Here is a 26,275-nt window from a genome sequence, read left to right as displayed (position 1 = left end):
GCACCGCCAATCATGGCCTATCCAGCCACAACACCTACAGGAATAGCTGCATTTGGAATGGTAGGATGAGATTCCCGTTCAAACTTTTTTTGTTTCGTATTGCAGTGGTATCCTTTCATTTTACAATAAGTATTTTTATTTATTACAGGTACAGTGCCTTGAAAAAGTATTCATACCCGTTGAAATTTTCCACATTTTGTCATGTTACAACCTAACATGTAAATTGGGATTTTATGTGATAGACCAACACAAAGTGGCACATAATTGTGAAGTGGAAGGAAAATTAGATAGTTTTCAATTTTTTTTACAAATATGTGAAAAGTGTGGTGTACATTTGTATTCAGCCCCCCTGAGTCAATACTTTGTAGAACCTCCTTTCACTGCAATTACAGCTGCAAGTCTTTTTGGGGATGTCTCTACCAGCTTTGTACATCTAGAGAGTGACATTTCTGCCCATTCTTCTTTGCAAAATAGCTCAAGTTCTGTCAGATTGGATGGAAAACGTCTGTGAACAGCAATTTGCAAGCAATTTTCAATTGGATTTGGACTTTGGCTGGGCCATTCTAACACATGAATATACTTTGATGTAAACCATTCCAATGTAGCTTTGGCTGTATGTTTAGGGTCGTTGTCCTGCCAGAAGGTGAACCTCCTCCCCAGTCTCAAGTCTTTTGCAGACTAACAGGTATTCTTCTAAGATTTCCCTGTATTTGGCTCCATCCATCTTCCCATCAACTCTGACCAGCTTCCCTGTCCCTGCTGAAGAAAAGCATCCCCACAACATGATGCTGCCACCACCATGTTTCACGGTGGGGATGGTGTGTTCAGGGTGATGTGCAGTGTTAGATTTCCGCCACACATAGCGTTTTGCTTTTAGGTTAAAAAGTTCAATTTTGGTCTCATCTGACCAGAGCACCTTCTTCCACATGTTTGCTGTGTCCCCCACATGGCTTCTCGCAAACTGCAAACGGGACTTCTTATGGCTTTCTTTCAACAATGTCTTTCTTCTTGTCACTCTTCCATAAAGGCCAGATTTGTGGAGAGCACGACTAATAGTTGTCATGTGAACAGATTCTCCCACCTGAGCTGTGGATCTCTACAGCTCCTCCAGAGTTACCATGGGCCTCTTTGCTGCTTCTCTGATTAATGCTCTCCTTGCCCGGCCTGTCAGTTTAGGTGGACGGCCATGTCTTGGTAGGTTTGCAGTTGTGCCATACTCTTTCCATTTTCAGATGATGGATTGAACAGAGCTCCGTGATATGTTCAGAGCTTGCGATGTTTTTTTATAACCTGGCCCTACTTTATACTTCTCCACAACTTTATCCCTGACCTGTCTGGTGTGTTCCTTGGCCTTCATGATGCTGTTTGTTCACTAAGGTTCTGTAAGGCTGGCCATACAGTATACAATTTTCTTCAATTTCCTTTAGATTTGCCTTCCACTATGTAGTGCAAGGGCCTGCCTGATTGCATACAAATGGAAAGTGTTTAGGTTGAACCTTTTATAATATATGGTTTTGGTTAATCGAATGGCCAGTACACACCATCCAAAAATCGGACGACAGAGTTAATAGTTGCAAGTAGAAATTGAATAGGTTACTAAAGTCACGAAAATTCTCGCACGACAAAAAAAAAAAAATCGGAATTGATGTCATGTGTTGTAATGTACCGTATTTATCGGCGTATAACACGCACTTTTTTCCCCTTAAAATCAGGGGAAAATCGCGGGTGCGTGTTATACGCCGATCCCCTGCGATCCTGACCTGTCAGAACGAAAAAATCGCTGACCGCGATTTGAAAATGGCGCCGCCGGCGCCGAAATACACAGTGCCGGTCCTCGGCTCTTCTCGGCGGCTTTCGGTTTCACTCGAGCGCCGCCCGAACCTAGCCGATTATACTCGGCTAGTTTCGGATAGCTCCGCTCACCGTCCGAGTGGAACCGAAAGTAAACGAGAGCCGCCGAGAAGAGCCGAGGACCGGCTCTGTGTATTTCGGCGCCGGCGGCGCCATTTTCAAATCGCGGTCGGCGATTTTGAAGCTCACAGGCTTCAGCAAGACTGCACTGGGGCAAGGCTGGACTGGGGCAAGGCTGGACTGGACACTGGGGAAGGCTGCACTGACATGGCTGCACTGACATGGCTGCACTGACATGGCTGTACTGGGCAAGGCTGGACTGGGCAAGGCTGGACTGGGGCAAGGCTGGACTGGGGCAAGGCTGGACTGGGGCAAGGCTGGACTGGGGCAAGGCTGGACTGGGGCAAGGCTGGACTGGGGCAAGGCTGGACTGGGGCAAGGCTGGACTGGGGCAAGGCTGCACTGAGAAGGCTGCAATGATGGGCATTTAAATGTAAGTTTTTTTCCCTTCAACTTCCCTCCTAAAAGCTTTTTTTCCTTAAAATTCCCTCCTAAATTGAGGTGCGTGTTATACGCCGGTGCGTGTTATACGCCGATAAATACGGTATTTGTATTTTGGGACGACAACTGTACCGAATAAACGAAAATTGTACGATCTGGTATTGTACAAGGAAAATTTCCATGCTTGTCCAGTCGAATAATATCGGATGAATTGTCGTGATCGGCTCTTGAATACTCTGTACTAACATTCCTATTATCGCGTCGCGTCGTACAGTCGCGTCGAAAGCAGTATTTTTCGTCCGATTTTCGGATCGTGTGTACGAGCCATAAGGGGGAAAATTGTATAGTGTATGGCTTCACAGAACAGCTGTATTTATACTAAGATTAAATTACAAACAGGTGGACTCTATTTACTAATTAGGTGTCTTCTAAAGGCATTTGGTTCCACTAGATTTTAGTTAGGGGTATCAAAGTAAAGGGGGCTGAATACAAATGTACGCCACACTTTTCAGATATTTATTTTTAAAAAGGTTTGACAACCATTTATTATTTCCTTCCACTTCACAATTATGTCCCACTTTGTGTTGGTCTATCACATAAAATCCCAATAAAATACATTTACATTTTTGGCTTCAACATGACAAAATGTGGAAAATTTCAAGGGGTATGAATACTTTTTCAAGGCACTGTACTTATACAGCTCTGACCATTTACACAGCGCTTTGCATATTGTACATTTACATTAGTCTCTGCCATCAAGGAGCTTACAATCTAAGGTCCCTAACTCCCATACAAGACACAGTTTAGACAAAAGCCAATTAACCTGCAAGCATGTCTTCAGAGTGTGGGAGGAAATAGGAGTACAGAGGAAATCCATGCATGTGCGTTCCTCCACACCCCCCCTGCCAATCTGTGCTTTGATTGGACACAGCATAAGTTTGGTAGCTGATTTCATTCAATGATTTTGGCTGAAATCAGCTGATCAACTGTGGCCAATCACACACAGAGTTCTGTTTTTACAAAAATGCAAAACTCTGTGTACTGTGAACAGCGATCTGGCTTTTTCTTCTCCCTGCAAAGCAGAAACAGACCTCTCTGCAAAGCAAGGACAAACAAAAAAAACCGACAGATAGCAAAGTGAAAGAAGCACATATACACGCATTACATTTGTTAGGCACAACGTTAACCCCTTGATTGCCCCTAGATGTTAACCCCTTTCCAGCCAGTGTCCTTATTACAGTGTGCAGTGATATAACTGATCACTGTATTAGTGTTACTATTGATGTCGGTGTACCTTCCAGATGGCGTCTGTTAGCACCAGATTGGCCGCCACCCTATCACAATCGCACTTTAGGTCGCTAATCACCACTATTACCAGTATAGAATCTATAGTAAATTCCAGTAGATATCCCATAGTTTGTACACTCTATAACTTTGGCACAAACCAATTAATAGACACTTATTGGGATTTTTTTTTTTCCCACAGACATGTAGCAGAATACATTTTGGCCTAAATTTTAAGAAGAAACTTTGTTTTTAATTATTTTTATTGAATGTTTTATAACAATGTAAAAAATATTGTTTTTTTTTGTTTTTTTGGGGTTTTTATTTTTCAAAATTATGTTTTTCATTTGTATAATAAAAAAACCCAGTGGTGATCAAATACCACCAAAAGACAGCTTTATTTGTGTGAATAAAAGGATAAAATTTGCTTCAGCGTTGCATGACTGCACAATTACCAGTTAAAGTAACGTAGTGCAGAATAGCTAAAGAAAATGCACTGGTCATGAAGGGTTTAAAACCTTCTTTAGGTTAAGTGGTTAAAGGCAATCGCTGAAAACAGGTGATTTCTGTAACGCTCATTGAGATTTCTGTACCTGCCATCAGGTAGTTTTGCCCACTCTTCCTGAGCCGACTGCTCCAGCTGTCTCCGGTTTGAAGATTGTCCTCTCCAGACTGCATGTTTCAGCTCTTTACATACAGTGGATATAAAAAGTCTACACCCCCCCCTATTAAAATGTCAAGTTCCTGTGATGTAAAAAAAAAAGACAAAGATTAATCATTTCAGAACTTTTCCCACCTTTTTAATGTAACTTATAAACTGTACGACTCAATTGAACAACAAACTGAAATCTTTTAGGTGGAGGGAAGTAAAAATAAAGTGATATGGTTTCATAAGTGTGCCCATTAACCGCCTCCCGGGCGGCTCCTGTACATAGATGGTGGCAGGATGGCTCTCCTGCGGGAATCGCCGTATATGTACGGCGGCTCCTTTAAGAGCCATAGCAGGCGGGGGGGACCCCATGCGCGTGGACGCAATCACCGCCGGCCACCCAGCGCAGCCCACCCGGCGCACAAGAGCCAGAACAAGGATTTGTGTGTGAACACACAAATCCCTGTTTTGACAGGGAAGGAGAAACAGATAATCTGTTCCTACTAAGTAGGAACAATGATCTGGCTCCTCCTCCTAGTAAGTCACATCCCTTCACAGTTCGAAACACCTCCCTAGGACTGACTTATCCCCTTGATCGCCCCCCTGGTGTTAACCCCTTCCCTGCCAGTGACATAAAATAATCAGTGGCTATTTTTAGCTCTGATTACTGTATAAATGTCAATGGTCCCAAAAAAAAGTGTCAAAAGTGTCCGATCTGTCTGCCGCAATGTCGCAGTCCCGATAGAAATTGCTGATCGCCGCCATTACTAGTAAAAAAAAAAATGCCATAAATCTATCCCCTATTTTGTAGATGCTATAACTTTTGCGCAAACCAATCAGTATACGCTTATTGTGATATTTTTGGTAAAAAAAAATTTTTAAATGTAGAAGTAGAAGAATACATATTGGCCAAAACCGATGAATTATTTTTTTTTAATTGGGATATTATAGCAAAAAATTAAAAAAAATATATATTCTTTTAAATTGTCGCTCTTTTGTTTATAGCGGAAAAAATAACCACAGAGGCGATCAAATACCACCAAAAGAAAGCTCTATTTGTGGGAATAAAGGACATAAATTTAGTTTGGGTACAACGACGCAGGACCGCGCAATTGTCAGTTAAAGCGATGCAGTGATGTATCGTAAAAAATGGCCTGGTCAGGAAAGGGGTAAATTCTTCCGGGGCTGAAGCGGTTAAACAAATACTTTGTTGAAGCACATTTTGATTTTATTACAGCACCCAGTCTTTTTGGGTATGAGTCTATGGGCATGGCACATCTTGACTTGGCTATATTTGCCCACTATTCTTTGCGAAAACACTCCAAATCTGTCAGATGGTGAGGGCATCTCCTTTTCACATTCCTCTTCAGATCACCCCACAGATTTTCAATCGTATTCAGGTCTGGGCTCTGGCTGAGCCATTCCAAAACTTTAATCTTCTTCTGGTGAAGACATTCCTTTGTTGATTTGGATGTATGCTTTGGGTTGTTGTCATGCTCAAAGTTGGAGTTCCTCTTCATGTTCAGCTTTCTAGCAGAAGCCTGAAGGTTTTGTGCCAATTTTGACTGGTATTTGGAACTGTTCATAATTCCCTCTACCTTGACTAAGACCCCTGTTCCAGCTGAAGAAAAACAACCCCAAAGAATGATGCTGCCACCACCGTGCTTCACAGTGGTTATGGTGTTCTTTTGGTGATGTGCACTGTTTTTGTGCCAAACAGATTTTTTTAAATTATGGTCAAAAAGTTCAACCTTGGTTTCATCAGACCAGAACACATTTTGCCCCATGCTTTTGGGAGACTTCAGATGTGTTTTTGCAAAATTTAGCCGGGCTTGGATGTTTTTCTTCATTTGAAAAGGCTTCTGTCTTGCCCCTCTACCCCATAGCTCAGACATATGAAGAATACGGGAGATTGTTGTCACATGTACCAGACAGCCAGTACATGCCAGATATTCCTGCAGCTCCATTAATGTTGCTGTAGGCCTCTTGGCAGCCACCCTGACCAGTTTTCTTCTGGTCTTTTCATTAATTTTGGAGGCACGTCCAGTTCTTGGTAATGTCACTGTCGTGCCAAATTTTCTCCACTAAATGACTGTCTTCACTGTGTTCCATGGTATATCTAATGCCTTGGAAATTCTTTTGCATCCTTCTCCTGACTGATACCTTTTAACAATAAGATCCCTCTGGTGCTTTGGAAGCTCTCTGCAGACCATGGCTTTTGCTGTAGGATGCGACTAAGAAAATGTCAGGAAAGACCTACTAGAACAGCTGAACTTTATTTGGGGTTAATCAGAGGCACTTTAAATGATGGCTGGTGTGTACTGACTCTTATTTAACATGAGTTTGAATGTGAGTGCTTAATTCTGAACGCTGCTACATCCCCAGTTATAATGAAGGTGTGCAAAAAGATTTCAGTTCGTTTTTCAATTGAGTTGTACAGTTTATAGGTCACATTAAAAGTGGAAAAAGTTCAGAAATTATTTATATTTTTTTTTTTTTTTTTTTACATCACAGAAACCTGACGTTTTAACAGAGGTGTGTAGACTTTTTATATCCACTGTAGGATTCGGATAGTGTTTTGTTCTTAGGCATTCTTGGGTGCTTTAGCTGCGTGTTTTGTGTCATCATCCTGTTGTAAGGTTAATGACCTGCAGTTGAAACAGAGTTTTCTGATACTATGCCGTATTTATTTAAGGCCCTTTTATAGCGCTTTACATATATATTGTACATTCATATCAGTCCCTGTTTTCAAGGAACTTGCAATCTAAGGACCCCAAGTCGCATTCATACACTAGGGCCAATTTTAGACCAGAGCCAATTAACCTACCAGCATGTCTTTGGAGTGTGGGAAGAAACCCACGCAGGCACAGGGAGAGCATGCAAACTCCAGGCAGGTAGTGCCGTGTTCGGGATTCAAACACTGTGCTGCATCAGAATTTCTTGATAGACTAGAGCAGCTATTCTCAACGAGGGTTCCTCCAGAGGTTGCTAGGGGTTCCTTGAGCTGTGGTAGACAGAGCTCCCATTTATATGGTGCCTGCATGGTTCTGGGGTCAATGTTACTTAGCAGAGCCAACTTTTTAGCTGTCTGTTAGACCCCTTTCACACTGGGTCGTTATGCAGGCGCTATTGTGCTAAAAATAGCGCCTGCAAACCGGCCTGAAACAGCCACTGCTGTGTCTCCAGTGTGAAAGCCCGAGGGCTTTCACACTGGAGCGGTGTGCTGGCAGGACAGTAAAAAAAGTCCTGCTAGCAGCATCTTTGGAGCGGTGTGTATACCGCTCCTGCCCATTGAAAACAATGGGGCACCACGCCTATACCGCCGGCAATGCGCCTCTACAGAGGCGCTTTGCGGTGGTTTTTAACCCTTTCTCGGCCGCTAGCGGGGGGTAAAACAGCGCCGCAAATCCGACGGTAAAGCGCCGCTAAAAATAGCGGGGCTTTACTGCCGACGCACCTCCTGCCCCAGTGTGAAAAGGGCCTAAGGGTGACATTCTGACCACCAATGTAAGGGGAGCTTTCTTCCCACTAGCTATCAATGTAGGGGGCATTCTTCACACTGGACCACCAATAAATTGGCTTTTGCAAGGGTTCCTTAAGACCTGAAAATTTACCGTATTTATCGGCGTATAACACGCACTTTTTTCCCCTTAAAATCAGGGGAAAATCGCAGGTGCGTGTTATACGCCGATCCCCTGCGATCCCGAGCTGTCACATCTTCAAAATCGTTGACCGCGATTTGAAAATGGCACCGCCGGCGCCGAAATACACAGAGCCGGTTCTCGGCAGCTCTCGTTCACTTTCGGCTCCACTCGTAGTCCCGAGCGGAGCTATCCGAACCTACTCGGCTAGGTTCGGATAGCTCCGCTCGGGACTACGAGTGGAGCCGAAAGTGAACGTGAGCCGCCGGGAAGAGCCGAGGACCGGCTCTGTGTATTTCGGCGCCGGCGGCGCCATTTTGAAATCGCGGTCGGCGATTTTGAAGCCCAGGATGGCAGGGATAGGGGATCGAAGGCTGCACTGGGGCAAGGCTGCAATGATGGGCATTTAAATGTAAGTTTTTTTTCCCTTCAACTTCCCTCCTAAAAGTTTTTTTTTTCCTTAAAATTCCCTCCTAAATTGGGGTGCGTGTTATACGCCGGTGCGTGTTATACGCCGATAAATACGGTATTTCAAGGATTCCTATGCAGTAAAAAAAAAATTCTATGGTTGGTCCCCATGACGTGTCTTGAGGACATCATAATTGATGATTTTTGTTTCTGTTATGATTTTATATTATTATTGCTTCATTATTTTTTTTTTTTTTTTTTTTTTTTTTTTTTTTATATTTGTAAGCCTATGTTGGGTTTTGAAATGCCTTCTATGCTTTTGTGCTGTAAGTTTAGGCGCATATATGGTTGCCACCTCATCAGTTTAAAAAGAACACATTAATTACACAGGTTTTGTGGCTGATTAAGGTGTTAATAAATACACTTGGTGCCTTATCCGCATTCAATTTAGCCTCAGAACCTGTGCAATTCTTATGTGTTGGCGCATATGAGCTTTTTCTTTTCTGATGTATGCTGAAAATACTTAAAGAACTAAAGAAAAAGAATAAAAAAAATGGTTATAAAAGTCTAGTCTAAAGAATAAGCTGGTCAGAGATATATATGATATGTAGGAAAAAAGAATTCTTTATGTTTTAAATGTGTTTTTTTATTTTTTTTTCACAGCCTCCTCAGATGGGATCTGTGCCACAACAAGCATTAATATACAACCAACCTGTAATGAGACCACCTAATCCTTTTGGCCCTGTATCAGGAGCACAGGTAACGCAGACCATCTTATCTGTGTACCTACCAGCCACGTGCACACTCAGGCTATCGGCTCACTTGTAGCCAACGATGTGTTAGGCGCTAAACTTCTTAGTGACAACAGTCACATGATGTAATCGACAAAATGGCCCCCAGGTGACTGAAAAAGTTTCTGAAAAATTAAAGGTTTATTGAGTTCTGCTGTGACGTGAATAAACATATCAAGCCATTGAAGGCTTTTCAGAAGGTTTTATTCTTCTATATGTATGTATATTTTTTATATATTTAAAGGAGTTGTAAAGGGTCGTTTTTATTTTTTGAATAACAATGTATTACTTGCCTCAGTGGGGCCCCTCTTCTGGGGTCCCCCAGCGGTGCTCCTGGCTCCTCTTCTCGAGTGCCCCCACGGGGACCCACATTCCCCGTGGCCACTCGTGCGGGCACGCTCCCGAGTCCTGATGCTGCGTCCATTGACACAGGCAGCAGAACTTGGCCCTGCCCCCCCGGCTCCCGTGTCACTGGCTTTGCTTGACAGCAGCGAGAGCCAATGGCTATTGCTGCTATCAATCCAGCCAATGAGGACCTGAGCCAGCGTTTGGAGCTGCTCGTCCCCGTCGTTGGAACGATCGGGTTCAGGTAAGTAAAAAGGGGGGCTCTGGGAGGTGCTGCATTACACCGTTTGCTCGGTTGGCACTGCTTGCCATTCAGAGAATGTCTTGTATTTTTTTCAGTAAGGCCCCTTTCACACTGGGGCGGTGGGGGCGTCGGCGGTAAAACAGCGCTATTTTTAGCGCTGTTTTACCATCGTTTTTGCGGCTGTATTCGGCCACTAGCGGTGCGGTTTTAACCCCCGCTGGCGGCCGAAAAAGGGTTAAAACCATTTGCATATCGCGGCTATAGCCGCGCTGCCCCATTGATTTCAATGGGCAGGAGCGGTGAATACACCGCTCCAAAGATGCGGCTTGCAGGAGTTTTTTTCTTCTCCTGCCAGCGCACCGCTTCAGTGTGAAAGCCCTCGGGCTTTCACACTGAACAAACAGCGGAGGCTGTTTTGGGTCGGTTTGCAGGCGGTATTTTTAGCGCAATAACACCTGCAAACCTCCCCAGTGTGAAAGGGGTCTCAATACAAGATGTTCTCTAGACAAGGTGGAAATTGTGACATCACTGCCCCGCCTCTCTGCCTCGTATTTATAATTTATTCTGATGAATAAATGACAGTGGAAAAAGGCAATTTTCACTTCATGGACACTTGAAGTACCTAAGCATATCTAAACCTAACCTGCAAAATATGTTTTGTTCTGACCAGTTGGTGGCTGCATTTGTTTTTATTTATTTTTTTTTTCCTGGCTAACATTTTCTTCAAATACGGGAAAATGCCTGTTATGTTGAACTTGCTAGAAATGCAGCGTTATTGCCCTGTAAATTGAACAGAAAGCTGAAACAACCCTGTATTCCTTCCAAGCTATCATTTGTGTAGTCACAATCAAGAAAGCAGCTTGGATGATAAACATGGCTTCCTCCATAGATACATTGAGCAAAGCCACTGTGTTGTTTGCAGGTCTACAGGTGAAAATAAAGGGTAAAGAGCCTGGGGAAAAAATGAATGAAACCACAGTGGCTAAGGACTGGTATGCTGCAATATTTTACATTTTTGTTTTTTTTGGGTTTAGATATGCTTCAGTCACAATTTAGCAGGAGTTGTATTCAAAGTAAAGTTCAGAAAAAGACGCACCTAGATGACTGCAGCACTGGTCTCAGCTGCAGCTGTCCTCTGCCGGCTCTAAGACCAGTAACTGAGCGATCAATCACCACTGATTGCTCAGCTCTTGGTCCACAGCCTGCAGGGAGCTGGTAAATGTCAGTCATCGGCTCTCTGCTCTGCCCCTCTAGCACTCACTGGTGCGCTGGGCTGTGGAGATGGCAGGATCGGCTGGATCGGACCTTCAGCGGCTCACTGAGAGGCTGAGCCAGCTGCCAGCCCAGGCTTCTGGGCAGATCCCAACAATATGGTTGAGATCTTTTCAGAAATTAGAACTGGGTCTGTCTCGTCAGTGGGTTTAGCCAGCCATTGGCTGATAACAGGTCACAGGAGCGCAGAACTAACTGTGACCCCCACAGGAGAAGTTTAGACAAAAAATGTTTTGGCCATACTTCTTTAAAAAGAGTACCTATGAGAAGAGACATATAACAGCTTCTTTTGCTGGCTTGCTTTTTTTAGGTACAGGCTCTTGGAGTGTCACCCTGACCTTGCTGGTGCTCATTGATGAATATTCAATTGAGACCTTGGCTTCAGGCTGGGTTTCCCCCACATCCAATTCGCACAGCAGGAGATTGTGACCGGCTCTCTATGGAGCCAGTTCACACATCTCCGCAGCAGCTCTGGTGCGAATGGCACAGGAGTCCTGTGCGCCTTTTGGTCCATTTTCAGGTCCGCATTCAGCCCAAAATTCGGGCTGAAATCGGACCTGAAACAGTGAATTGAGACGCACCGGACTCCTGCTGTGAGCCGCTGCGTGTTCTAGTGTGAGCCCAGCCTCTAAGTGTTGGGTGATACAAAACCAGTGATTCACAAATGCCAGCCCTGTCTGAATAGGTCCCTCAAAAGGGATTTGAATGCTTTCCAATTGGCTATCGTAAAATGTATAATTAGTGTTCACTTTCTTTCTTTGGAAAGGGAATAGCAGCTCAAGCACAAATTAGCAGCTTTGCAGAGCTTAGACCAGTCACAAATTGACTGTGCTTTGCTTCTCCTCTGTAACATGATTATTGGCAGTGCAACTATTATTGGTGCAGAGAATGGAAAGTGTCCAGTACATTATGGGAGAGCACCTTCTTACCTGGGTCAGGGCCTGCCCATGCTGAGGTAGCAGTGGGGTTGCGCACAGAAACAAAACTTTCCATCCCATTTCATTTTGCTGTCAAAGTAAGACAATTGAGCGCTATGAAACTGTATTCATGTGTAATACTGTAGACTTGGTAAATGTTGATGAGGGTATGTTCTTTGGCTATTTGAGACTGAATTTAGCAGGATAATGCCTAGTTATTTTAATAGGGAAAGGATGACTTTTAGGGAAAGAGATTGGGTATAGTAGATCTAACTTGTGGGGTTTGGCGCTATTGTGGATTTTGTAGGGTCAAGTGGGGAGAAGGGGGGACAAGTGGAGAAGACCTGTGAAAGGCGGGCGATCTTTATGTTGGGTAAATAGAGGTTTTCACAGACTGGCTGTGCCAAGAAAAGGAGGGTGAGCAGCGGCCACATACCGGGGGGGGGGGGGGATTTAGTCAAACTGGAGAGTGCAAAATCTGGTGCAACTGTGCATGGTAGCCAATTGGCGTCTAGCTTCAGCTTGTTAAAAACCTGAAAGCAGATTGGCTATAGTGCAGTGGTCATCAGCCCTGTCCTCAGGGCTCACTAACAGGCCAGGTTTTATGTATTACCTTGAGGAGATGCAGACTAGAATACAGCAATCCACTGTGCAGCAAATCATATCACCTGTGATGTATTTCAGTTATCTTGCAAACCTGACCTGTTAGTGGGCCCTGAGGACAGGGGTTGATGACCACTGCTACAATGCACAGCTGCACCAGATTTTGCGCACTCCAGTTTTAGTAAACCAAACCCCATAATGTCACGCTGAATTGCAAGTGAGCAGAGGAAGAGCAGACCTCTTAAACTTTTAATTTAAAAAGGAAAATTGATCAGTTTGTGGATAGATCAGGCATTGAGAAAATAGAACAAGGCATGTAATGCCAAGCTGCAAGTTCTTGAGTTAGAACAGAACCTATAATTAATTTATCCTCTAATCATGACAAGTCTTCCCACATAGCCATATTAGGTCAATGACCTCATGAGCATCCGCGCCCTTTTCTTACGTTGGCTGCAGAGCCGGGAATCCTCAGCTCATTGTCCAAACATTGGAAGGAAGCTGTCAGGCAACTCTGCTTTGTAGTCAGACATTCATCCGAAGTCCCAACTTAATTTTGTAAGCATGGCCAGCCATAGACGGTGTAAATTTCTTTCCTGCAACCACAATTTGGATAAGCCATTGTGTTCTCCTGGCAGAGGGAGGGGCGGGGAAGCCTTTCCCATTGGGAGAACACAGTGAATATTATTACAAGGGACTATAGCAGCTGCTTGCAGTATTGCATGTAAAATCCGGCAGGATGGTTGTATCCAAGTTGATTGGTCAACTTGGGTACGTTCGGCCTGCCCATACATGGTTTCAAATCTCAACTGGTTCCTGCTGAACTTGCTGAGATTCGATCAGTCTATGGCCGGCTTAAAGTGGAACTTCAGTCATTTTTTTAACTTTCCGTCTATTAAATCTCCTGCCCTTGTTTTTAACTTTGGATAGTAAAACCTTTTATTTCTGCCAGTAAAAAAACCTATGCAGCCCACTTCCTGTTTCTTATTAGGTAAAAAGCCTAGGCTTATGACAACATGCACAGCTCTCTCTCACTCTCATGAGAGTTTGCCAAGAAGGGAGGGGGGATGAGTCATAAGAGGGCTAATCAAAGCTGCAGAGCTGGAGGTGTACCTCTGTGTGTCTGTGTAAATCCAGGAAGTGAACAGGCGGCAGCTTCAGCTGCCCACAGTTATAATGGATGCAGTGGAGGGAGATTTCTGCAGCCTATTTGGCAAGTACAGGATCACAGTATATATAAAATAATATGCAGTGGTTGGAGGGAAGTTTCAGAATAGCAAAGACGTTTTTATTACAAATGATGTAAGCAGGCTGCAGTTCCTCTCTAATTACACATCTTACCATAATAGCCACAAGTAATTTTTCTTTGAATTTGGAACCTCTTGAATTGAAGGTGGATGAAATGCTGAAAAGCTGTGGTGAAGGTGTTACCAATGTAGAGCCATCAGGGGGAAAAAAGAATTTGTGGTGAAGTAAAGAGAGCGCCAGAAATATTAAGAGTTGATTTACATTTTTATTCATCATGTGAAAAAATGATAGCTAGTGCATTTTGAGGGCTTATCTGATCCCCATTCATCAAACCTGTACAGGTGATAGATGAGAAGAAAACTACTACCCTGTTTCTCCGAAAATAAGCCCTACCCTGAAAATAAGACCTACAAGGACTTTAACTAGGGCTTATATGGGAGGTAGGGCTTATATTGCAGCCATCGCTGACAATCACGCTAGGTCTTATTTTCAGGGAAACAGGGTAGGAGCAGGTAACCAGGAGTTGATCTCTTTTTAGTGTGGATTGAAGGCAGGCCTCTATTGTTGGTCTAGCAGCAGACCTGGGAAGGAAGGAAGGTGGGCTTGTCTTGTAGACTTCTTTTATGGAGCATTGCTGAAGCTTAGGTGGGTGATATGGATGGTAATATCTACAGGTGGAATTAAAGGGTGTGGTTGGAGGTACTTGATTAACGAAGGTTTGGGAAATGCTGGTATAGTACATGAAGCTTTTACTTAACTTCCCTATCATCGTGAGCTAATGATATATTATGAGTCATGAGCTAATTGATATCATTCTGTGGTGATGAAACAAAGCCTTTCTATGGCCATCAGCTGTGAAAGCTCCTTTTTTTTGCAGTTCATTTAAATGAGCCATCCGGGGATAGTGATCACACTTGCTCTTCTGTGTGTTTTTACATCCATCGTTCTTCCGCTTCAAACATCGATTGTGGCTCACAGTTGGCTCCAAGACTGTTCATCTGTTCAGATGGGGGAGAAAAGTAAATGAATGCCAGTGTCTTCCATGAGCTGTTCTTTTTTAGCAAGCGCAAAGTCTGCCTGACACTCCCTTGTGGTGGAAGCAGCTATTACGTGACCAGCATTTGGCTCATTCCCTATGAACGAGCGATTTCACTTCACTTGGGATGAGTTGCCTTAACATAAATCTGTCCGTTCGTAAACAACACTAAAGTGCACATGTCATAAAGCAAAGACCCCACACTCTGGGGATCACATAACCAAATGTGCATTAATAAGCAAATGCTGGTTAAATTGAGAGCTGGCCTCACATTACTCTTTAGGGACATCACTATAATGGGCAAGGAGGATGGGGAAAAAGGGAGGAAGGATTAGCAAGGGGTGACTTAAAGTGATTGTAAAGTCTTGTGTGTTTTTTTTTTTTTTTTTTATATATAAAAATAACAATTATGTTATATTTACCTGCTATGTGCAGTTGGTTTTGCAAAGAGCAGCCCAGATCCTCCTCTTCTCGGGTCCCTCTTTCGGTGCTCCTGGCCCCTCCCCCCTGTTGACTGCCCCCACAGCAAGCAGCTTGCTATGGGGACTCCCAAGCCACAGCTCCCTGTGTCCATTCAAACATGGAGCCACGACCTGGCCCCCACCCCCTTTCTCTCCTCATTGGCTGCCTGACTTTAATCGACAGCAGCGGGAGCCAATGGCACAGCTGCTGTCTCAGCCAATAAGGAGGGAGAATCCTGGGACGACTGAGGGACTCGTGGACATCGCTGGATAGAGATGGGGCTCAGGTAAGTATTGGGGGAGGGGGGGGGGGGGCTGCTGCATTATCTTAATGCATAGAATGCGTTAAGATAAAAAAAAAACCTTCTGCCTTTCACATAAGAGTTATGGGAAGGTTATAACCTAACCCCTGTCAGTTTTTTTTTTTTTTGTTTTTTTTTGTCGTCTGTGTCCCATTGCGGAGATTTCCCTTCACTTCCTGTGCCATAGCCAAACAGGAAGTGAGAGGAAATCCCTGTAAATGAAGGGACTTCCTTGGGGACCCCCAGATCACCAGAACTGGTGTCCCTGCTGGAAGATTTCCCCTCTGTTACGTTTCTGGGGACAACCCAAAGTTTGTGATTTTCTTTTACTTTTGCTTTCACTTTCAATGATAATGGTAAACGGCGTACCTCCCAACATTTTGAGATGGGAATGAAGGACACCTGCTAGAAAATCACGCCCCCGCCACACCCCCTTAAAGGAGAATTAACTTAAAGGTTAATTAAATCCACAAGGGGCTTTTTTTTTACCACTACTATTCCTTTATATTGGCTTTTAAAATTTACAAATGTAGCAATTTAGAAATCAGATGAAAGGTTTAGCACTGGGAAACACTTTTTGAAAGATAAAAAGTGCATTTTATATACATCTATATAGATCAGACCGAAATGAGGGACTAATGAGGAGGAATGAGGGACAGAGGGACATTGCTCGAAATCAGGGACAGTCCCTCGAAATCAGGGACAGTTGGGAGCTATGGTAAACAGGACAATTAGAGAGGGAGAATCTGTCTATCGGGCACACAGGCAGCAAATAAAAAAAAAATTGATAGGTGTTCTAATCCCTCTCCCCTCTGTCCAAAGCTTAAAAAAAAAAAAAGTTTTGCCTTTTAGTTCTACTTAAAAAGCATTTTTTTGCTTTTTCATTTGGTGATTTAGCTTCCTTCAGCAGACCATGCTGTTCAAAAATAAGTTGGCAGTCAGATGCTTGAGACAAACCAGAAACACTTGAAATTTTTTCTTATAAGTATCAATCACCAGTTGAAAATAAAGGGGAAAAACACCTAAAGAAAACTATTGCTGCCACATTAAAGTGGAACTTCACTCTCCCAATCACCATGGATTATTTTTAAACCTCATGCTGCTAGGCTTAGTAATTAGATCAGAAAGTATATTATATTTACTTGTTTCTACCTTTTTGTTTTTTTTTATTACATTTGTTCAGTTACCTTCTGATTTCTTGCCTAGGTAAATGATGCCATACATCCCAGGAGGGGAAGGAGAGGAGGAGGGGTTTTCTTAGCTAAGCACACCCTCATGCATGCATTCCTGAGCTAAGGGCAGATGGATTCCAGGAAGTAAATGCAACATGAATCATTTGCCCTTACTCAAGATGGCCACTGCAAGAAATGCTAGGTGTTTGTTTTTCAAAGTGATTTCTCAACAAACTAAAGCATGGAGACATGTATGAATGGGGGAGTGAATTAGTGTTTTTGGTTTGTGGTGCTCAGATGCAGTGAAGATCCACTTTAAAGTGGAGTCCCACCCAAAAGTGGAGCTTGCTCCTTAAGGCCTCCTCCCCAGCTTCTGATGGTGAAATGGAGTTTTTGGGGAGGAGGGGGGATCCAATTTTGACAGGCACCCACAGCCACTTCCGTTCCGGTCGCCTTAGTTCTCCTACCCCCTCCCTCATGAAGTCTTCTGAGACACAGGACAGGTCCTAGAAGACTTCGGGACCAATCGCAGAGTTCAGTACCACATGCGAAGTGGGCACCCGGCTGTGAAGCCACAAGCTGTCACAGCTCGTGCCCATAGTAGAGATGCCGCCGCCGAGGGAGGAGAGAGGAAGAAAATTGCTGGGGTGAGTGCACCGCTGGACTGTGGGACAGGTAAGTGTGTATTTATTAAAAGTCAACAGCCAAAAGCAAGTGGAGATTACTTGAGCAGCAGTGTGTACTTCAGAGATTTCCAGCCTCTAGGGGCATCAGCTAGGTATGTACAGAGTCATGGTCATAGTTAAACCAATGTATAGTGGGGGTCAGCAACCTGTAGATTGCCATGTACCAGTAGATCACGGACAGGTGACTGGTAGATCGCGGTCTGGGCTTGCTGAACAGCCATCCCAGAGCATCAGAATGCAATGCCGAAGGGACTACTTGTAAAGTTGGAGCTGTAATAGGGAACAAGAACTGCATAAGCTGATGCCTCCTCTGTAGTGCCGGCTCCTGTCCCATGCGGAGTAATGCCAACTGCACTCCATCTCTTATCCCGGCTAGCCATCTCCAGAGTGGTGCCAGCAGCAGGAAAGAAGAGATCTTCAGGTAAGTGTGAAGCAATACACTGGGCATAATAGTATAGGGCTGATTTCACACTGATGGGCTGCAGTTTACCCACACCGCGAGTGCAGTGCAGTGTACCTGCAGCTTTCCTACATTTAGTCATAGACTTTAACCACTTGCCGCCCACCCACCATCAAATGACGGCTGGGCGGTGTGGCTCTCGTTCTGGGTGGACGTTCTATGATGGCCTCCCAGCACGACCGCTCTCGCTCCCCCTGATTGCGGCCGCGCTGTGTTTCCAGGACACGGCGCGACCCTGATCTGTGTAAAGAGCCACGATCGCGGCTTTTTAACCATGTCATCGGCTGTGTCGAATCACAGCCGGTCACGTGTAAACACGGAGATGCCGGTAATCGGCGCTCCTCGCCTCACACTGACTGTCTGAGGCGAGGAGAGCCGATCAGCGGCATCTCCTGACGGGACAGCTAGGTATGTAATCAGGGCACTTATAATCAGTGCCCTGATTACAATTAAGTGCCCACCACTGCCAGTAATCAGTGCCAATCTGTGCCACAAGTGTCAGCAATCAGTGATGCCAGTCTGCTGGCTATCAGTGCTGCCCATCGCTGCTGCCCATCAGTGCCCACGAGCACTGCCTATCTGTGCCCATAAGTGCGTCATATTCATGCCTCATCAGCGCCCATAAGTGAAGGAGAAAAATTACTTATTTACAAAATTTACTGACAAAGTAAGAAAAACTTTTTTTTTTTCAAAATTTTTGGTATTTTTTCCTAAATAAAAAAATAAACGAAGTGATTACCACCAAAAGAAAGCTCTATTTGCATGAAGAAAATGATAATTTCACATGGTTACAGTGTAGTATGACTGCGCAATTGTCATTCAAAGTGTGACAGCGCTGAAAAATGGCCTGGACAGGAAGGGGGTGTAAGTGCCCTGTATTGAGGTGGTTAATTATAGTCTTCTGTTTTACCACCCCCAGCTTTATGTGTGAACAAGCTCAAGGGCTCATTCACAAGTGCAGCAGGCACTTCTGTTCCTCTGAAAAGTAATACGAATGTGTGTTGACAGGTGTTGCCACCTCCACCACCTGATTTAAACCCATTATTGCCGTGCAATGCACACAATTGCGACACAGTAGTACACCAATTAGAGGTTTAAATCAGGTATGAGGAGGTGACACTGTGCCCGGTGATCTTTGACTTCTCCTGTGTTGCTCAGGTAGATCTCCACCTCTTTAAGGTTGCCTACCCCTGATGTATAGCATATCCATACTTCCTATTTAATTTGTGTGGTGTCAGGCATTTTTCTATTTGCAGTTTATTTTGAAGTGTATGTAAAACCTAAATATGAAGAACTCTTATTTGCTTCCGTTTGGTCTGTTAAATATACCAATTTTTTTCTGGCACACACAATTAAATTTTTTATTGTTACAGTAAAACCTTGGATTGCGAGCATAATCTGTTCCGGAAGCATGCTTGTAATCCAAAGCACTCGTATATCAAAGCGAATCTCCCCATAAGAAATAATGGAAACTCAGATGATTCGTTCCACAACCATTTATTCATAAGTCCTTCAGTTTATAGTCCATATAAAAAGATTATAGCAATGTGATAGGTTGTCCATCCATAAATGGAAACCTCCACAAGGGGATTAGAAGTAAAATCCAGCAGGAGCTCCAGAGTATAAAAGAGAAGAGAGGAGCCTCTATGTGTAGCAATATGGTTACATTTAATGAAGATACAACATTTAGCAACTCCCATGGTTGATGATTAAAAGAGGCACATCTAAGTATCCAGGCATCCGGGTAAATCTGTCCACATAGACTGGCTCTCACTGCTGTCAGTCTGCAATCGTGACCGGGAAGACTACCCTGCAGTAGAGCGATCTAAAAACGAGGCTTGAAGCGCTTGTGGAGCGCAACGTGGAAATGAATACGTCGATGGCGGTGCGGAGGATGGTCTGTGGACAGTTTTACCCCAGATGCCTGCATACTTAGATGTGCCTGTTTTAATCATCAACCATGTGAGTTGCTAAATGTTGTACCTTCATTAAATGTAACCATATTGCTACACTTAGATGCGCCTCTCTTCTCTTGTATACTTTATTTAGTTGTGACATAACGCTACTCTTATATCAAGACATTGCTTGTATATCAAGTCACAGTTTTGTAAAAAAATGTTGCTTGTCTTACAAAACGCTCTCAAACCAAGGTTTTACTGTATTTGTTTTCTGCAATAATGGGATTTCATTTTAACTGCTTAGCAACCGCCCCACACACATATACTGTGGCAGGGTGGCCAGGTGGCCACGCTGTGCCATATTTCACGTATCTAGTACGTGATCTGACCCTTCCAGTTCTGGGGCGTGTCCTGCTGGCAACCTGATCCTGCTGTGGTTGGGTTGCGTCTGCCAGAACCCACCAATCATTTGTGAGACAGTCAGAATGGTGGTCTACCTACATAAACAAGGCAGATCACTGTTCTGTTAGTAGGGAAGACAGAGAATCCTGTGTTTCTGCTAAGCAGGAACACTGATCTCTGTCTTCCCACAATTAAAGCATCCCTCACACACTAATCACTCCCAGGGACACGCTTAACCCTTTGATCGCCCCTTATGTTAACCCCTTTCCCTGCCAGTGTCATTAGTATAGTGACAGTACATATTTTTAGCACTGATCACTATCGGTGTCACTGGTCCCCAATAAGTGTCAGGTGTCAGATTTGTTCGCTGCAATATCACAGTCCCAAGATCACTGATCGCCGCCGTTGCTAGTAAAGAAAAATATTCCTTAGTCTGTAGAATCTATAACTTTTGTGCAAACCAATCAATGTACACTTATTGGGATTTTTTTGGAAAAAATATGTAGCAGAATACATATTGACCTAAATTGATGAAAAAATTTGATTTTTTTTTTTTTTTTTTTTACATTATTTTTTTATTGGATGTGTTTATAGCAGAAAAAAAAAATATATATATATATATATATATCATTTTTTTATTATAATATTGTTTTTTTATTGTTTTTGGGTTTTTTTTTAATTGTCGGTCTTTTTTTTGTTTATAGTGCAAAAAATAAAAACCGCAGAGGTGATCAAATACCACCAATTTGTGGGGAAAAAAGGACATACATTTTATTTGGGTACAGCATCGCAATTGTCATTTAAAGTAACGCAGTGCCGTATTGCAAAAAAAATGGCCTGATCAGGAAGGGGGGTAAACCTTCCCTAGCTAAAGTGGTTAAGGTCCCTTTTGCATGGGCAGTCCAGCTATCCATTTTTGACCTGTGATTGCGTAGATCAAAAACAGTCGGCAGTATATCACTGTGTATACCTGGATGCGTCATCCCACATCCGGGTTCATTCAGGTTTGTTGGAATGCAGGAAGTTTGTGTCCAGGTCCACTTTTATTGACCTCACCAGAGGGCGGATTTAGGAAGATGCACCTCTGATTACATCCAGCCACTCAAAGGAATTATGTGGGTCCCATTTTCCTCCATTACAAGCTGGAGGAAAAATTATAATGATCAGATGTCACACATGTGATATCCGTTTCTGTTCTGATGTTATCTGACTCAACAGCGGGTCAATGTAGGATCTCCTGCAGAGACAGAACGGAGGTGCTCGTTTAACCACTTCAGCTCCGGAAGGCTTTACGCACTTAATGACCAGGCCATTTTTTGCCAAACGGCACTGGGTCACTTTAACTGACAATTGAGCAGTCGTGCAACGCTGTACACAAATAAAATGTATGTCCTTTCTTCCCACAAATAGAGCTTTCTTTTGGTGGTATTTGATCACCTCTGCGGTTTTTATTTTTTTCACTATAAACAAAAAAGTCCGACAATTTTCACTTTCTGCTATAAAACTTCTCCAATAAAAAAATTAAATCTAATTTCTAAATTTAGGCCAATATGTATTCTGCTACATATTTTTGGTTAAAAAAAATACCCCAATAGTTATAAAAATTATAGCGTCTACAAAATAGGGGGAAGATTTATGGCATTTTTTAAAATTCTTTTTTACTAGTAATGGCGGTTCTCAGTGATTTTTAGGCCTCATGCACACTGGACGTTTTTGGACGTTTTTACAGCAGCTGTTTTTGGCAGTAGACGTTTTTTTTTCTACAGTCATTAAACTCTCCATCATGTTATCCTATGTGTCCATGCACACATAGGCTGTTATCAACAGTTTTGGGCAGTACCGTTTTTGAGCAGTAAAAAAAACCCAAAACTAGTGGATTCTGAGAGACGTTTTTCAGCTGTAAAAACGCTCTAACGCTGATAAACACTCAAAAACGTCACTTTCCAGCGGTTTTTAACGTTTTTGATGCATTGGAAAAAGAAAAACACACAAAAAAAAAAAAAAAACGCTATTGCAAAAACATTGAAAAGAGTTGAAAAACTCACTGCAAAGCTACTAAATTTTTTTATTTTAACGTCCAGTGTGCATGAGGCCTAAGCAGGACTGCGATATTGCGGCGGACAGATCATTTTTGACACTTTTTTTTTTTTTGGAACCAGTGACAATATTACAGTGATCAGTGTTAAAAGTATGCACTGGCTTTGTACTAATGAACTTGACAGGGAAGGGGTTAACATCGGCGATCAAAGGGTTAAATGTGTTCCCTAACTGTGTGTGGGGGAATGGGCTGCCTGGGACAACGCACAGATCCATCGTCCTGCATAGCGGAAAGACAGGATCTCTATCATCCCCGGACAGAACGGAGATCTGCCTTGTTTACTATGGCAGATCCCCGTTCTGTCTCTGCGGGGAACGATCGAGGGCGGGCATAGAGTCCACCGGACCCGCTGATTTGCTCCCCCCGCTGGCCAATGGGTGCGCGCCCACAGATCCTCGTGTACAACCTGATGTACAACTACGGCGATTCGCGCAGCCGGCCCAACCTGCCGAAGTATAACTGCGGCGGCTGGTTGGCAAGAGGTTAAAGGACTAAGTGCCAGTTCACACTGATGCGAATTTGATGCTTTACAAAACCTATATTCACATGTCATCCAAAAACACATTGGGGTTGACTTACTAAAGGCAAATAGACTGTGCACATTGCCCTCTACAAGTGCAGTGGCAAGGGAGCTTAGCAAATGAGCAGAGGCTCTGCTGACTTCCATCATTCAATTATGTGCAAGTAGTAATGCTGGGTTGTTTTATTTGTTTTTGTTTTTTTTTCCTTGCACGTGATATTGGGTATTCTTTGCAAAGTGAACCGTCATCCGTTCTAGCTGCAAAAGGGGAACCAACTCCATATTGATGGTTATGGAGTGGGATCTCCTACAAGCTCATATAGTTGTGATGGTCAGGTGTCCACAAACTTTTGGCCATATAGTGAATTTATGTATGTAGGATTAAATGTTTTGCTGATCAAATTCTCAGTTAAATATTGTAATGTGTTTATTTAAAGTTAACCATTTTCATGAGAAAAATTTAATAAATCCAATTCAACTGATATAGCTGGATGTACCTGGAAGATGATCAGTTTATGTGCTTTTCTTCTGCTTTGCTGTCTGTCGTCCTCAGTCTGTGTGAGTCTCCATTTCTCTGGTGTCATGACATTTTCCACTTCCATATTCTGTCATTCTCAGACTTGTTTCTCTCTCTCTGCCTCTCCTTTCACCTAGTTGTCTGCAGCATCCAGTCCATCCAGTCAGAGTCCTCACAGAGCGCCTGGGAAGGACCCCTATCCACAGCTCTCATTACAGGATTTCTTGTAGGACCATTTAGGTATAGTCAGCTACAGCTCCATGAGTCCAAGAGAACATGGTACATTTTGTGTTTTAATAAAAATCAGGAACGTTCATTCTGAGCATCCATACTTTAAGCTTTGGTCAAAACCCAACCTTGAAATCTTGAAATCAGACTGTTGAAATGTGGGTTGGTAGAGTCAGACGCTCTGCTCTGTTTGGTTTTCCTTTTTTACACAGTGGATTCTCTAATGCATTTGTTGTAGGAGGTTGGTTTGCTGGGTTTTTTTTTTTTTGCTTTGCCTGAATAAATATGCTTTCATTGGTTCATTAAAGTTAATCATTTTGTTTGATTTTAGTTCGAATTACATCCAAACATGTAATAAAAAAATAATTACTTGTATGGAAGCCAACTGCCAGCCTCTGTATATGAGTTATTAGTAGGCTCTATGCTTGGATGTTAATGGCCTCTGACCTACCACTGCCTTTCATGTGAGTCATGAAAAATCACTTGACCCACCACTCCCTCTCATGCAAGGCATGAAAAAGTTCTGACCCACCACTGCGCCTCGTGTAAGTCATGAAAAAGTTTTGACCCAACACTGCCTCATGTTCTGACCCACCACTGCGCCTCGTATAAGTCATGAAAAAGTTGTGACCCACCACTGCGCCTCGTATAAGTCATGAAAAAGTTGTGACCCACCACTGCCTGAACTGACCTGAACAATCACTGCCCACCACCGCCTCTCGTGTCCTGACTCACCGCCGCCTCTCGAGTTTTGACCCACCGCCGCCTCTCGAGTTCTGACCCACCGCCGCCTCTCGAGTTCTGACCCACCGCCTCCTCTCGAGTTTTTTGTCCCACCGCCGCCTCTCGAGTTTTGACCCACCGCCGCCTCTCGAGTTTTGACCCACCGCCGCCTCTCGAGTTTTGACCCAGCGCCGCCTCTCGAGTTTTGACCCAGCGCCGCCTCTCGAGTTTTGACCCACCGCCGCCTCTCGTGTTTTGACCCAGCGCCGCCTCTCGTGTTTTGACCCAGCGCCGCCTCTCGTGTTTTGACCCAGCGCCGCCTCTCGTGTTTTGACCCAGCGCCGCCTCCCGTATGAGTCATTAAATGCCTCTGAGTACAGCTTCTCATGAGTCATTAAAGTGATTGTAAACCTCAGTCATGAAATATGAACACAGCATATTCTTCTATACGGTGTACTTGTCTCAATTAAGAGCTCTTAGAGTGTCACTTTTGGCTGCTACTTCATTCCTGTGCTCTCAGCATGAACCGCTTCTGAGTTTTCCTGACACCAAGATAAAAATGGTGACAAGGGAGGGATCTCTCGCTGATTGACAGCCTCTGCTCTGTTCTGTGTGCTGTGTAAAGGGGGGGGGGGGGGGGGGGCGGGGTCCCTCTTCCTTCTAATCAGCTCACTGAGCTCTGCAGAGTGTAATTTCAGCTCTCCAACCCCTTTTTCTGAACTCTCAGGCAAGCTTTAAAATTCAGCACTTTCTACGGATGTAGAGAAGAAAGGACTGCAGATAGACGGGTACAACTTATGTAGGAGGATTTGTTTCATCTGTGTATCACCTGAGGCCAGTCACTTCACTGGGTATATGTGAGGGTTTACAACCACTTTAAAAGCCTATGACGCAGTAATGCGCTGTGAGTCAACATGCTTCTGTTTGTGAGTTGAATGAGTAGGCACTTTTAAATAAACCAGACTCTTAAGTGAGCATTGATTTTTATAAGTCATTAAAGGATGAGTTAACTTTTGAAACATGTTGCATGTTCCACCTATATTTAGTGTGGAACATGTAACGTGCTCCAGCTCCTGCCTCCTCTCTCCTGCTACCCTCCTCCATGTTACAGCGGGAAGGGGATCTTCTCCCTGCACCCGCTGTCAAAATTTAAAAACAGTGCGGCCGCGCAGGGCTCTGCCCACAGGGCCCCGTCATTCATACATTGTTTTGTGAGTGAATAAACTACAAGAACCGACGGCTTGTAGTTCTCAATTAACTGTGTGGGCCCTGGTGAGCGCCTGCCTCTATCAGAGGTACAGAGTTTACTGAGAATCTGCAGGATCCTGGTATTGCACCAGCAATCTGCTGATTTATGGGTGCAGAGCCTTACAGACTGCAGAGTAAAAGAAAAATACTTTTTTTTTTTTTTTTTTTTTTTTTACCTGCAAAAAGATGTGCATTTATTTATTTTATAAAAGGTGAACGTAGCCTTTAAACGCCTCCAAACCAATTGCTGCTGTATTCATGTCACTAAAAGGCTCTGACCCTGGACAGCCTCTCCCATGAGTCTATGAAAGGCGCTGACCCAGCACTGCTTTTTATGAGTCCTTAAATGCACTGCAATCCTGTTTGAGAGGTGAGTGAGTAGGAGTTTTTGACCAAGCAACACCCAAGCGAGGGCTGATTTTAAGGAGCCATTAAATGGCTCTGACCCGATGCAGCCTCTCACCTAAGTCAGTGAAGAGCTCTTACAGTGCCTTGAAAAAGTATTCATACCCCTTGAAATTTTCCACATTTTGTCATGTTACAACCAAAAACGTAAATGTATTTTATTGGGATTTTATGCAATAGACCAAAACAAAGTGACACATAATTGTGAAGTGGAAGGAAAATAATAAATGGTTTATCACATTTTTTGCAAATATCTGAAAAGTGTGGGGTACATTTGTATTCATCTCCCCTGAGTCGATACTTTGTAGAACCTCCTTTCTCTGCAATTACAGCTGCAAGTCTTTTTGGGGATGTCTCTATCAGCTTTG

At 43.6% G+C, this 26,275-nt stretch overlaps 1 protein-coding gene across 1 annotated transcript in view; it reads left to right on the top strand.

The window, feature by feature from the left end:
- The window catches only part of LOC141126890 (phosphatidylinositol-binding clathrin assembly protein-like), a gene marked incomplete at its 5' end in the record, with an annotated part of 37,949 nt that continues 11,674 nt past the window's right edge, over positions 1–26,275 (top strand). The window contains 2 exon segments of the mRNA XM_073612943.1: positions 1–60; positions 8,998–9,093. Coding sequence (XP_073469044.1) covers positions 1–60; positions 8,998–9,093 — 156 coding nt within the window.

This window comes from Aquarana catesbeiana, linkage group LG02 (genome assembly GCF_042186555.1).
Source record: "Aquarana catesbeiana isolate 2022-GZ linkage group LG02, ASM4218655v1, whole genome shotgun sequence".
NCBI classification, from domain to species: domain Eukaryota; kingdom Metazoa; phylum Chordata; class Amphibia; order Anura; family Ranidae; genus Aquarana; species Aquarana catesbeiana.
This window is presented reverse-complemented; position numbering and strand designations above follow the sequence as displayed.